Source organism: Ptychodera flava, chromosome 9 (genome assembly GCF_041260155.1).
Source record: "Ptychodera flava strain L36383 chromosome 9, AS_Pfla_20210202, whole genome shotgun sequence".
Lineage (NCBI taxonomy): Eukaryota > Metazoa > Hemichordata > Enteropneusta > Ptychoderidae > Ptychodera > Ptychodera flava.
Window position 1 is genome coordinate 18,250,060 of NC_091936.1, and position 12,347 is coordinate 18,262,406.

The 12,347-nt window shown below is 38.6% G+C and overlaps 1 protein-coding gene across 3 annotated transcripts in view; it reads left to right on the forward strand.

Moving 5' to 3' along the window:
- Positions 1-7,168, forward strand: part of LOC139140231 (chromosome partition protein Smc-like) — a 29,763-nt gene extending 22,595 nt beyond the window's left edge. For all 3 annotated transcript variants that reach the window (XM_070709329.1, XM_070709328.1, XM_070709327.1), the window contains one exon: positions 6,039-7,168. In XM_070709329.1, coding sequence (XP_070565430.1) covers positions 6,039-6,729 — 691 coding nt within the window. In that variant the 3' untranslated portion in view covers positions 6,730-7,168. The remainder of the gene's footprint in view (positions 1-6,038) is intronic.
- Positions 7,169-12,347: the final 5,179 nt, after the last annotated feature.

Genomic DNA, 12,347 nt, shown 5'->3' on the forward strand with positions numbered 1-12,347 from the left:
GTCGCCTGGTGACATTTTCATTTAACACCTGGTTAGCGCCAATGAAACCTCCACCAGACGTGCATACCTCTCGCACCCTTTGCCCGCTCACCTGACACTAATTGCAATAGTGTGGGATAACCTCCCGCGGAAATTCCAGCGTGTCGGCTATCGCGAGTCCAGGCAGGTGGAAAATCGATCTGAAAGCACCCTGATAATGCCAGCGTGGCTCTGAATGGAAAACTAGGTCCGTGCAAACAAAATGCTCTCACCAGCTTGATCGCAGCCCGTGATTCGGAACACCTCTTGAAAACTCTGCGGAGTGTCTGTTCAATTGAACAGAAGTATCTGGACGAATGGCAATAATCACGCTTGACTACGTTCACATTGAAAACACCATCTCTTAGCGATAATCACCTAAAAGCACGTTATTTTCAAATAAAATAATCATTATAATGATATGTCATTGACGTGTCGATATATCGACCTTGCCACTAGAGTATAGGTCGGGAAACCTTCAGAAAACAAAATTCCTTCAAGAAATTACGAAGTCCGCTCGTTCGGTCAGTACACTAGCCGTCTGTCCCGGAGCTTGGTGATATCGATTAAGAAAGCATAGCTACTGAGAGCGATTGTATGGCGCGCCCTTGTTATAATGGACTGCAATGCACCTCGCCATTATACGAGAAATCTTCTCGTGACATTTTCTATTCGATGTAGTGTTGTTGTGTTTTACATCCACTAACATGCACTCTCTAACGGGTTCCGCTAAATTGCTCCCTAATGTGGATTCAGAGAGTAAAATAAAATCGGTGATGATAGCGATCGGGCAATCCACCTACATTCTACAGAGAGTAGTCTGTAAGAAGCAACGGGGTGACGTATTGCTTCTCTGACAAACAGTAGTCGAAAAATTCACCGTTGTGCCACGCAATCACGCTCAGTCTAGCATAACTTGTCAAAACTCAAGCTGCTATTCACAGAGATGTCGACCTATGATTTGAACGAATGAAAACAAGAGATACGATTCCGACGCGAAGAAAAAAAACCCAGTAGGCTGTCGCGCCAAATGTGATGCAGAAATAGGAACGCGACTCTGCTGTTTTCACAAGCCTTTTCTTCGTACCGACAATGCGCTGAATCGGCAGGATATCTCGCCTTTTCATTTTAAGCCGCCATATCGAGGTTCTGTGATTGCAAGCTCTTAAGTGGCGCGCATCAATGGCAACATGCGTCTGATGCGAGTCTGGAATGTGCTTTCAAGAGCTTCCCGCCTATATAACACTATAGACTCAAAAATGTGAAGAGAAGCCAAAAAAAAAAAAAAAAAAAAAAAAAGCAAAAATCACGTGATTCACTCAGCGAGAACAACGAAGCCACATTGTATGGCGCCATTCCGAAATAAATTTTATTAATCTGTCAACGCATTTTTGAATGTTTACCTTTTATCATTTCACTGATGTGTAAATTGTACATTTCCACTTAGCGTACAACAGTATATTTTGTTTCTAAAGCGAGGTCACGCGGTATCCAATGGCAACAGCGCCTCCGCATCTTTTTGTAGGCATGATTTTAGCGCCATTGGTGTACAGACGACATGCCGTAATTGACCAAGATTGGAAAGCAAATGACACAATTTCCTTATTAATTGAGAACTCAAAAAGGTTGATGTAATTAATTGAATTCATACAGGAAATATGTATTTCTAATCAATTAGCCATTGTTGCCATGGCGAAAATGGACTACGTCTATGGAACAGTGTCTATATAAAAATCGGTCTCCGTTTGCAGAAAAATGTCGATGTTGTTGACTGATCTCCACGGTTTAATCACATCCATTTCGAGAGGAATTAAATGAATACATATACTCCTGCTATTTAATCACCGATATACCAGTTTTCTCTCCGCGGTATCCTCGATTCGTCAAGCGTATCACGTGACACGCTATGATGTTGATATCTCTATTGTTTGTGATATGATTATCTGCCAGGGAAAAAAAAATGAGAGCACTATCAATTTTACTGGTTTCTCTCATATTATTCGCACACGTTGGCTTCCTCAGTCGTAAAGACCAATTTAAAGATATTAAGTAATTACACTTATGAAAGCACTCTATTCAGCGTATCGATATTGTTCATATTCGCCTCAAAATTTCATTTATCAAGATATAGTTATGTTTTTGCCAAGTGGAAAATTTTAATGTCAGAATAAATATAAGTTGGCATTTATTGGCAAACGGTTATGCCTATGTGATCTGGCACTGAAAAATATTTTATTTCTGTTAACCCGTCAATTCATCCACCCGTCCGACTACACATACGCCCATTCGTACACATATGAGTACACATGAATACACGTACATACATACATATACATACATACATACATACATACATACATACATACATACATACATACATACATACATACATACACACACACACACACACACACACACACACATACATACATACATACATACATACATACATACATACATACATACATACATACATACATACATACATACATACATACATACATACATACATACATACATATATAGAGAGATATAATGGATAGATATAGATGGATGGATAATATTTAATTGTTGTTTCGCAGTTCCATGTGTAATTGAGTAAATTCTTCACGAACAATATTTTGTACTTTTATCCTTGTAAGATGCTGAGGAGTAACTTGTTCCACGCTAATGAAATCTACATCATGCCTATGAAATCTACCACAGTGTGCTTTTCAACACAGTGTAATAAATGTATATTGCTGTGATAATGAAATTGATATTTGCTACTTGATAAAACATTTCTCCAACTATTATACACTCCGTAGGTATTGTATAAGGAGGGATTTTTAGAGAAACTGAAAGTTGAGCAGAGTTTTTCACACGGTAACAAATATTTTGACACGATTACAGGGAATTTAAGATCAGTGTTTACACTCGCATGTTCATCACACACATTTTCCTCTAAAGTGCATACAAAATGTGTTGATAAGCCAGACATAATAGTTGCCGACTCATTTAATTACCGGTTAGAAAAACATTGAAGTCTTTTGGGTCTTCAGAAAGACATATCTCTATTTCACACTGCAGAAAATATGGACTAGTAAAAGGACTTTAAGTTTATGAAACTTTAACGAATATTTTAAGAAATAATCAAGGCGAAAAGAATGTGTACATGCAGAATATAACCGTGTTCTCAACATTCGATTTAAATCAATGCCACTCATTTTCAATAACGTCATCGATTTTTCCATTTGTCAGTACTCAATGCAAGTGAACAAACTGTGCGGTAAATTGCACCAACGGTAGAGTATCAATCACCGGTTCAAAAGTCTAGTCTCCCATTTCACGTGAAAACGTCACCTGCGGGGTACATGTTCGTGCAAAACAACAGAAACCGGGACAACCCCGATGGTTTAATGGAATTTTCATTTCATGCTAAGTGGCAGGTAAATGAGTAGTTGGAGTGGATAGGCACTCGCCGCATAAAAAGGTCATTGTCCTTAAAACGCTGAACACGTTCAGTAACTGTTAGTAATGTTTTGGTAACTGACACAAACAACACCTTTCATCACCTGGTGCAGAAGTGGTCATAGAGAGACGGCCGACAGCAACTCCTGCCCTCTCTTTGTCACCGGCAGTTCTATACTCGTCAATGGAGGCGGAAATCAAATCTGCTGCTCGACTTTCAGTAGCATGCCCATGACTACGGTGTTAGATACATGAATACATGGGATTTCCTTGACTACACGCTTTTTCAATAGCAAAAACTACATTCGTTGCTATCAATAATTATTACATTAAGGCAAAAAAAGAAAAAGAAATGTTTCTGGCCAGGTCTTTCTTTAAAAAAAATGGTGCGGCGACGCGAATTGTATTTGTTTTCCTCAAGGGAGGGAGGAGGGTCAGTTTTATAGTTTTATCAATATATACTGTTCATGCAGTCACTGATCATGCCCCCCAAAGAATTTTCTCTTTCTCTTCAGCCATTTTGGTTTGGTGTCAGCCGCGGTCGCCGTCAACAAACAGAAAAAAAGGGTGACGCGCTGTTGTTCAAGTGACGTGCGCGCTGACCAGAAACATTTCTCTTTTTTTTTGGCCTAAACAGTGTTTGTCAAATTTAGTAAACTCTTTCAGTTTCAGTTTAAACAGTTCTCATTTTGCAAAACTAATTTATTCATTAATATAAAAATTTGCACAATGTTGTGGTTTCCCCTTCTCATTTTTCATAGATTAATTTTCATGGTAATTAGTACGATTTTGTTTCATATGCAGCATCTACCAGATGAAGGTCAAAACTGCATTACGGAAACATGAATATTAAAGATAGGTGTGGTGTTCGCGTATTGCAGAATGCGTGGCGGTAGTCTTGACAAAGTCCTTTTCCCATTGAAGAAAAACAGTGTAAAGACGTCAACGACTGTTAGAGCTCTATCATCTTCTGCACATATTGCATTCTGGTTCGACAGCTCCCTCTCTGGTCATTTGGAGAAAGGGGCTGAGCGACATTCATTAGATATATCATTGCGGTTCCCGGACACATTTGAACACAAACTATATACCAAAAAAGATAATATAGACACATCCGGAAACGATGAAGTTTCGGAATCAAAATATCTCGGCAGACACTGCTGAAGTTGGCTAAATACTAGCTCGAATGAGCCTTTGTCGCGAATATTGGTTAATGTTCGAAGACTGTTTCCGACACGATCAGCATGCTTGTACTTTTAATGTTCTCGAGTCTGCATCATCGTTTTTAGGGCTGAAGGCGTCTGCTTCAGTCATTCCATCAACCTTGGTGTGACCTGGTATCATTAATAACGCGACGTACCATGTTATATTGTCTCTATCAGAGAGCAAATCGCTTAGATTACTTTTCGGCTTTTCAAAATGCTCTTGTTAAAACTCGATAACTAAATGGTTCATAAAACCTTATTCTTTTCAAGAAGGTCAAAATAACAACAAAATATGTGTCAAAATTCCCTTTAATGCACTAAATACAAAAAAATCCATGAATTGACGGAAAGTATAGGTACCAGGTAACCAATACACATATTATGAGCAACCATCATGATCTTAAACATGATTGGAACCAACTGGCATAATTGAATCCCCATATTTTTCAAATTTCTCAAAATTGTTAGGGGCCTATAGCTGAATGTTGCAATATTACAAATTACTCATAAAAACAAGAGTGTAATTTAAAAAGGAAAGCAGATGAGGTTACAGTTACAGATTAAATATACATTACTTCACCATCTAATTATCCTAAATTAGTTTCAGTCGTGTTCCTTTGATTAAGACGGAAAAAAGTAGACAATCGACAGTTGTATATATAAAAACTTTAAAAGTTTCCAGTTTTTTCAATCAAGGCGGTGAATCATCTATAATACATGTAATCTAGTTCGCATCTATAACTTGAAAGGACCGTTGCATAGTTTAATTCTTCCTCGTAGAGTTTCTATATGTTCATCAGAAAAAAAATTAATAAAGCGAAGCTAGCCGTTAAACAATATTAAGTTTTATTGGTGCGAACGTGCTTGTAAAGAAAACATAGATCATACGACTGTGGCAGTACTGTGATATGGCGAACACATTTTAGTCAGACAACGACTGCTTTGAAACTCTTCTAACATTCCCACCTTCCCATTCGCGTATCGATTGCTCGTATCCCAGAAGGAATTGTTACTCAGATACTTGGAGCTATGATCGGCAAATTTCAGTTGGTCGAGATGGAAAAGAGCCAAACCTTGCGACCCGAACTTGACGATTCGACGTTGGAAAGAATATTTAAAAAATCGCATAGGTATTTAATGCGTGTACGTAGCGTCCAACCAATTTTGTCTGAAAAGACGAATATTAAAAATTGGTTGTTATTTCATTAAAATGAAAATAGCATTTTGAAGGTGATTTCAATTCTCAATTTTCAATAAATTTTCAATAAATTGGTTGGACGCTACGTACACGCATTTAATTTGACCAGTTTTACTCAGTATGCATGGCTTAAATTTTCATTTGATATTTTACGCTTTACTCGACAGATTCGCTGGAGATATACAAGATAAAATCATCAAACTTGAAAACTGCTTGTCTGACGATAAGACTGAAAAACGACGAGTTGAGAAAGAATTGGTTCTTCTGAAGACCAACAGCGATGACAGTCAAAACCGACCGCCAGATTCGGCCGAATCGGGACTTTCTGACGACACAGGGTCCAGACCCACTTCCGAAGAGCTAGAAAGACTCAGGCCTAAGACATCGGATACGGTTGTCATCTCCAAGAAGGACGACGCCAGGCGGAGAAACTCGCCGGCTTCCAGGACTATGGATAAATCTATCGGCTCAGATGAACCCATCGACGGGGACCTGTTGAAGCCGAGGCCGAAAATTCACCACAGGAAGACGGACAGCGGCGGTGGCGAGGGAGACAGGACGACGCAAAACAGAACAGTAGACGCAAAGGTTGAAACCAAACGGAAAGCAGTAAACGATAGAGGTTCAGATACAGGAAAGAAAGCGGAGAAAGAACCACAGCTACTGACGAACGGCGACGCGAAACACAAACCTAAAGAGACTTCTCAGATGAAGAAAACGGCGCCCCCACGCATGTACGACCAGAAAAGAGACTTTGATCCGACGACGAAGTCAAAAAACAAGACAGTGTCAAACGCATCTTCAACCTCCAAAAATAATCCTCAGCGTCGACAGAGTCGCTTACCTGTACGTTCTTGATAGAACTGCCTACCCAGAGACGCTTGATAAAAACACAGTTTCACTTGATCCCATCAACGAAAGATCTTCATTTCACTGGCTGAGAGGGCGTACCCAGGAATCGGTACGAAATTACAGTCGGATTTTCAACGAAATTGGCCGTCTTGTGTACTTTTCCTTGTTCTTCTCGGAAATATATATTTGGTATTTTTATTTTGATTGCATTTTACAAATCCTTGACATTTACAAAAGGAGTCAGTACTCTCGGATAGAAATATTAACAAGTGACAGTAAATTTTACGAAAGTGCGTTTTGTACAGTTTAAGGTACTGTTTTCAGTGTTGATAAGAAGTCGAAAGCTTTCTTGTGGCTTTGTTCGATCTTATAATAACACAGAAAGGCTATATTGAGAACAATAATGTCTTTGAAAAGCAGTGAATAAAGAAATTTTGTCACATGACCATTTCTCTCAATGTGTCGTTTTACGTGTTGTGCAATTGTGATCTTCATTAGATATACGTTGGCCAGAACTGACGTCAGGAGATGACGTCATATATGAAGCGAAATGCACTGATCAGTGGTCTTGTGTGATTAATCTTCTGCCTGATAGTAATCATTTTCATCGTCACCGTAATGATCAACATCAACATCATCATTATCATAGTCATCATCAAGATTATCATCCCCATCGTCCGTTGTCGTCGTCATCGTCATCACCATCATCATCACCATCATCATCATCATCTCCATTATCGTCTACAGGCTTCATATCATTTGTCAAAACAAAACACTAAATGCACAGCTTTCAGTTCGATGTAAAAGGCGAAAAATACCGCTGAAAATTACAGAGCTAATGACTATGAATGTTATAAATCAAAACTGAAGATAAACTCTCCCAGAGAAAATGATAAAAACCAATCGATAAAGAAGGGTTTTGCAGCCACAAAAACAGTCTTATATTCTTGATTATATTACCATGCCCTATCAAGTGCGTTTTAATTGGTCGAGCTGAACCACGTGACTGCCCACAAATACACACTAATAGTTTGTTTTTATGCCCGATGAATATGAATAATATCGTAAACACAGTAACTTTACGGCTAAAACGAAAATTGTGATTTGTACAAAGATCATAATTAACCACAAAATGAAATGGAGCATTTTTGGGCGAAGTTTAGACGTTGTTTTCCAAAAAATCTCCGGATTTTCAAAATTTTTGCAGCGCCCACTACTCACTGACAGGTTCTGGGGCCCCGTTGTCGTTCGCACGGGACGATTTTTCGGGGTTCGTTGATAATATTATTGAAATAACAGACTCCGCGCTGACATTAACGTTTATTTATGGGCGCGGGCGTGAGGAAAGCCTAATGACGGGCTCGGCAAGCCTCGCCCGTTAATTTTTGGCTTTCCTCTCGCCCTTGCCCATAAATAAACGTTAATGGTCAGCGCGTTGTCCATTATTTCTATAATATGTTTGGCATTGTCAACAAACTACGCACACAAAGGCCATGATCATGATACTACAAAAATTATCCCAGTTCACCGTTTAGACGGGCGTGAACGTTACAAAATCTACTTGAAACCGCTGAAATTGTAATAACAATTATCGGCGGCTTCCAGCTTGTTCGAAAAGGGCAACCGTCATAAAAACTTCTTCACAGCAACCTTTAACACATATATTGTGTATAAATTGTCCACTCTTACACTCGCACATCAAACGGTATCAGATCACGAGTGCATGTTCAAAGAGAACCGTAACAATGGATATGTGGATATAATATGTGAGCTCTGCTGTGAAGGGAGTCACCTGTAATTGTTGCAATTTCATATGAACTTTCAGAAGTTTCTGCAAATTTTACTATATCTCAGGCGTTTAAAGGGATACAGTCGTCGGAACTGCGCTAAAAGGTCGTATGGGTGTAAACACTCTATCCAGAGTACGATGGTGATTGATGAAAGTTAAAACACATCTGTCATAATCTACATATTAAATGTTGCAGCTATGATGATGCGATGCATCTAGATATCGTGCACGAAATACTTTGTTTGTAAACAAGAAACCCGCACAAGCGCAGTTCCAACGACGGTTTTCCTTTAAGGAGGCAATCTGTGATCATATTTTCTTTAGTAAAACAAATATTTTGAGTCGTCTTTGGCGAGGTTTCAATGTTTGGAGACTAAGAATTGCATAAATGGCGAAACTCACGGAAACGACACCTCTTCACAGTGTGGGCACAGTTGCCGCGTGGCGGCGCTAGACGAGTAGAACGTAACATATGTCGCAAGCCAGAGTGCAAATCGTGATTGTGCCACAAACAAGCAAACAGTTTGCAACTTTTGAATCTCATTTAAATCTAAATACAACTTAGAGACTCAGAGAACTGGAGAGGAACACTCTTCAAAGTCGTTCCCAGCCGCGTGTGCAAATTTTCAACAGTTTTTCCTGCTTGTTCGATTGTTCACCACATAAAATTACAGACGATGTTTGTATACAGAAATGCAATATCATCCGACAAACGTCTGAGGGCCATAAATTTATGATAAACGCTATTTTTTCAAGAAAACGTACGATGATTCAGACAGTACGGCTCACCACAGGAAAATACAGCTATTACAAAATTGTCCCTCGATCGAACGATCGCCCAGGCAACAAACTATGTAAATATCATACAGAGCAAATGTCGTGAAACATGATATCCATTTCTACAACTATACTTTTAGAGAAATGTCTGCTATCAAATGTGGCTTCATATATCATTGCATGAACTCATTACGAGATGACCTTATTACGTACAAACAACATTCTGGAGGACGCAAGTTTTATAGTAGTGAGAGCACGGAGGTACACTGTCCTGAATTTACTTTTCATCAATTTAAAATGCAATAAAATGTCATTATATTTGACCCTCAAAATTTAACTGTCGCTCTGCCCTACGCTACCTTCAGACACAATTTTTTTCTTCAGTCAAAATAAAAGAAGTAGGTTGTAATCATTTGATGCCTTGCTCACGATTTCTTTCACTCTATCAGAAAATTGAGATTATAGCTACCTCCGTGGCTAGAGTTACAAATATGCGATCATAATTGTTTCATCCGATATTGACAATTTTCAATTTCCTGCCTTCTCACAAAGCATGAACTTACTCGTTGTGTAAATCGACCCGACTCGAAGGGGAAAGGGGGAAGAAGCTATTGGTAGTATCGCAGATTTCAAAGATGAGGAATCAGTGACGTCATTATTGACGTGACGACGTTTGTCCCGGGGCAAAATTTTAATTCTGGCTTCGCTACAACAGCAAGGTTTGACTTACCATAAAAATGGACGATTGACATCCCACAATAAATTTAGTGTATTGCTTCAGCATTCTGATTAATTACGCAATTCTTTTACAGATAAATACATGCCGCATCAGATTGTAAAATGTTTTTATTCTTTTACATCGTTCTGGCGCCAGGGTCACGTTTGTGCGAATTTAAGAGAAGTCACAACCTTACAATGGAACGTGGGTGTACTACATGAATTCTATGAGTGCGACGGAGCATAACTTGTTGCGTATTTTTGCTTTTTCTCGTGTTACAATTTCGTTCCTATTGTTATTATTTGATCATTATCAATATTCTTACTGGGAAACGTTACCTTTGGATTTAATAGCGCAAAGTTCGGGGACTGTTCAGTTTTTACGGCGGTGGGATGGGTCGGCAAAATCCAGTTTGAGGCCGGGGGGGGGGTCATGCTGTTTTTAAACAGCACAGAGGGAGAGGGTCACTCGATTTTGAATTAAATTCCAGTAAATATGATTCTCTACATTTTCTTTAAGGTTCCAAGACAAGAAATTGACCTCTTTATTCTAACAATTCTCTGGTGGTTAATAAGCTCAGAACCCCCCGTACAGTATACATTTTCTGAAAAGATGGTGACATATCAGAGCTAGAGACATAACATACTGAAGATGATGATGATAATGATGATGATGATGATGATGATGATGATGATGATGATGATGAAACCGTATGGCACAAAGAATGTTGTAGAAGCTATGGGATACAATACATTGTTATACAGTGGATTTGGAAGGCATGTTATATCTCTAGCTCTGATATGTCACCATCTTTAATTACAACGGTTTCCATTAACTTGAATCGATGCAAAAATATATACTTACATAGCCTATAATCATATTCCAATGTTAATAATAATCAAAGGTGCCTTTCTCATGTACTTCCCAGTTTTTTGTTTCCCATAAGGTTTGTTCATCTTTTTCTTGAATAACAGCCAGACATCAACGGTAAGCTAACAGCTATCCTGCAATGCTACACAAAGTGGACGGCTACACAAATGCAAGATCGTTGCTTGACCTTGAGTTCGGACTTTTGATATACATACCGTCAGCCAAAGCATGTCGGAAATCTGTAATTTCCACTCCACTGGTAAAACTTGGTTATAAGATAAGACTGTATGGACTTGCAAAGACAAGATGGTAATACCAGAGATAATAAATGCATTCTGACTATATTGCGAACTGACTTAAGGTTCCAAGACAAGAAATTGACCTTTTTAAGCCAACAATTTTCCGGTGGTTAATAAGCTCAGAACCCCCGTAAATTATATATCTTCGGAAAGACTAGATATAGGTAAACATTTTGGTTACCATAGTGTGACCATTGTTTACATAACTATCACGTGACAGGTAATTTTCATAACCTTTCAAAAATCAGTTTCCCTATGTTGTTTCAATGCTATGAGATATTTGGCTGAAATTTGTGTGAGTGCAAGCTGTTCTAAAGCTCTTTCAAAGCGTGTCTCAGAATTTTTTTAAACCTTCTTAAACAATTTTTATGCCAGAAAAACTTCCAGAGCGGTGAATTTAACCCTTGTTGATTTCTTTAAAATTGTGCTCAAATAAAAACTAAGCAAGATATAAAAAATCTGAGACATGCTTTTGAAGAGCGTTGTGACAGCTTGCATTCCAGAAAGTTTGAGTCAGATATTTTGAAGTATTGAGAAAAAACATATGGAAAATCGATTTTTGAAAGGTTATGCAAATTGCTATCACGTGATCATTATGTAAACAATGGTGACACTGTGATTACCAAAATCTGTCCTATATCTAGGGTTTCAGAAAATGTATACTGTACGGGGGTTCTGAGCTCATTAACCACCAGAGAATTGTTAGAATAAAGAAGCTATTGGGATACAATACACTGTTATACAGTGGATTTGGAAGAAGAGTAAGGTTATGGAAACGGGTCTGCATATATGTACCGGTAGTGGTCTACTGAATGTAACTTCAGATTTGAATAAATTGTCAACATTATATAATATACCGCTCGTTGCAATATGCGTATATTCAGATAACTGCAAATTTTGACGACGACAATTTATTTCAGGTTATTGTTGCAAGTGTCGGCCGGATTGACTTCCACTGCACAGCGTGCTGAATATATCAGACACTCAGATGGTCAATATTGGCCGCATGTTTTACTTTTGCCCACTATACTTTTTCATTTGTATTCAAGACTAAGTTTTTGTTCTTTCGGGGGCCAGATTCACACTAGTTTATGGAAATTTAGTTTATCTGAAGCTAAGGAGCGTTCAGTTATTATGGCCGGGGGTGGGCCGGCAAAATCCAGGGGTCACC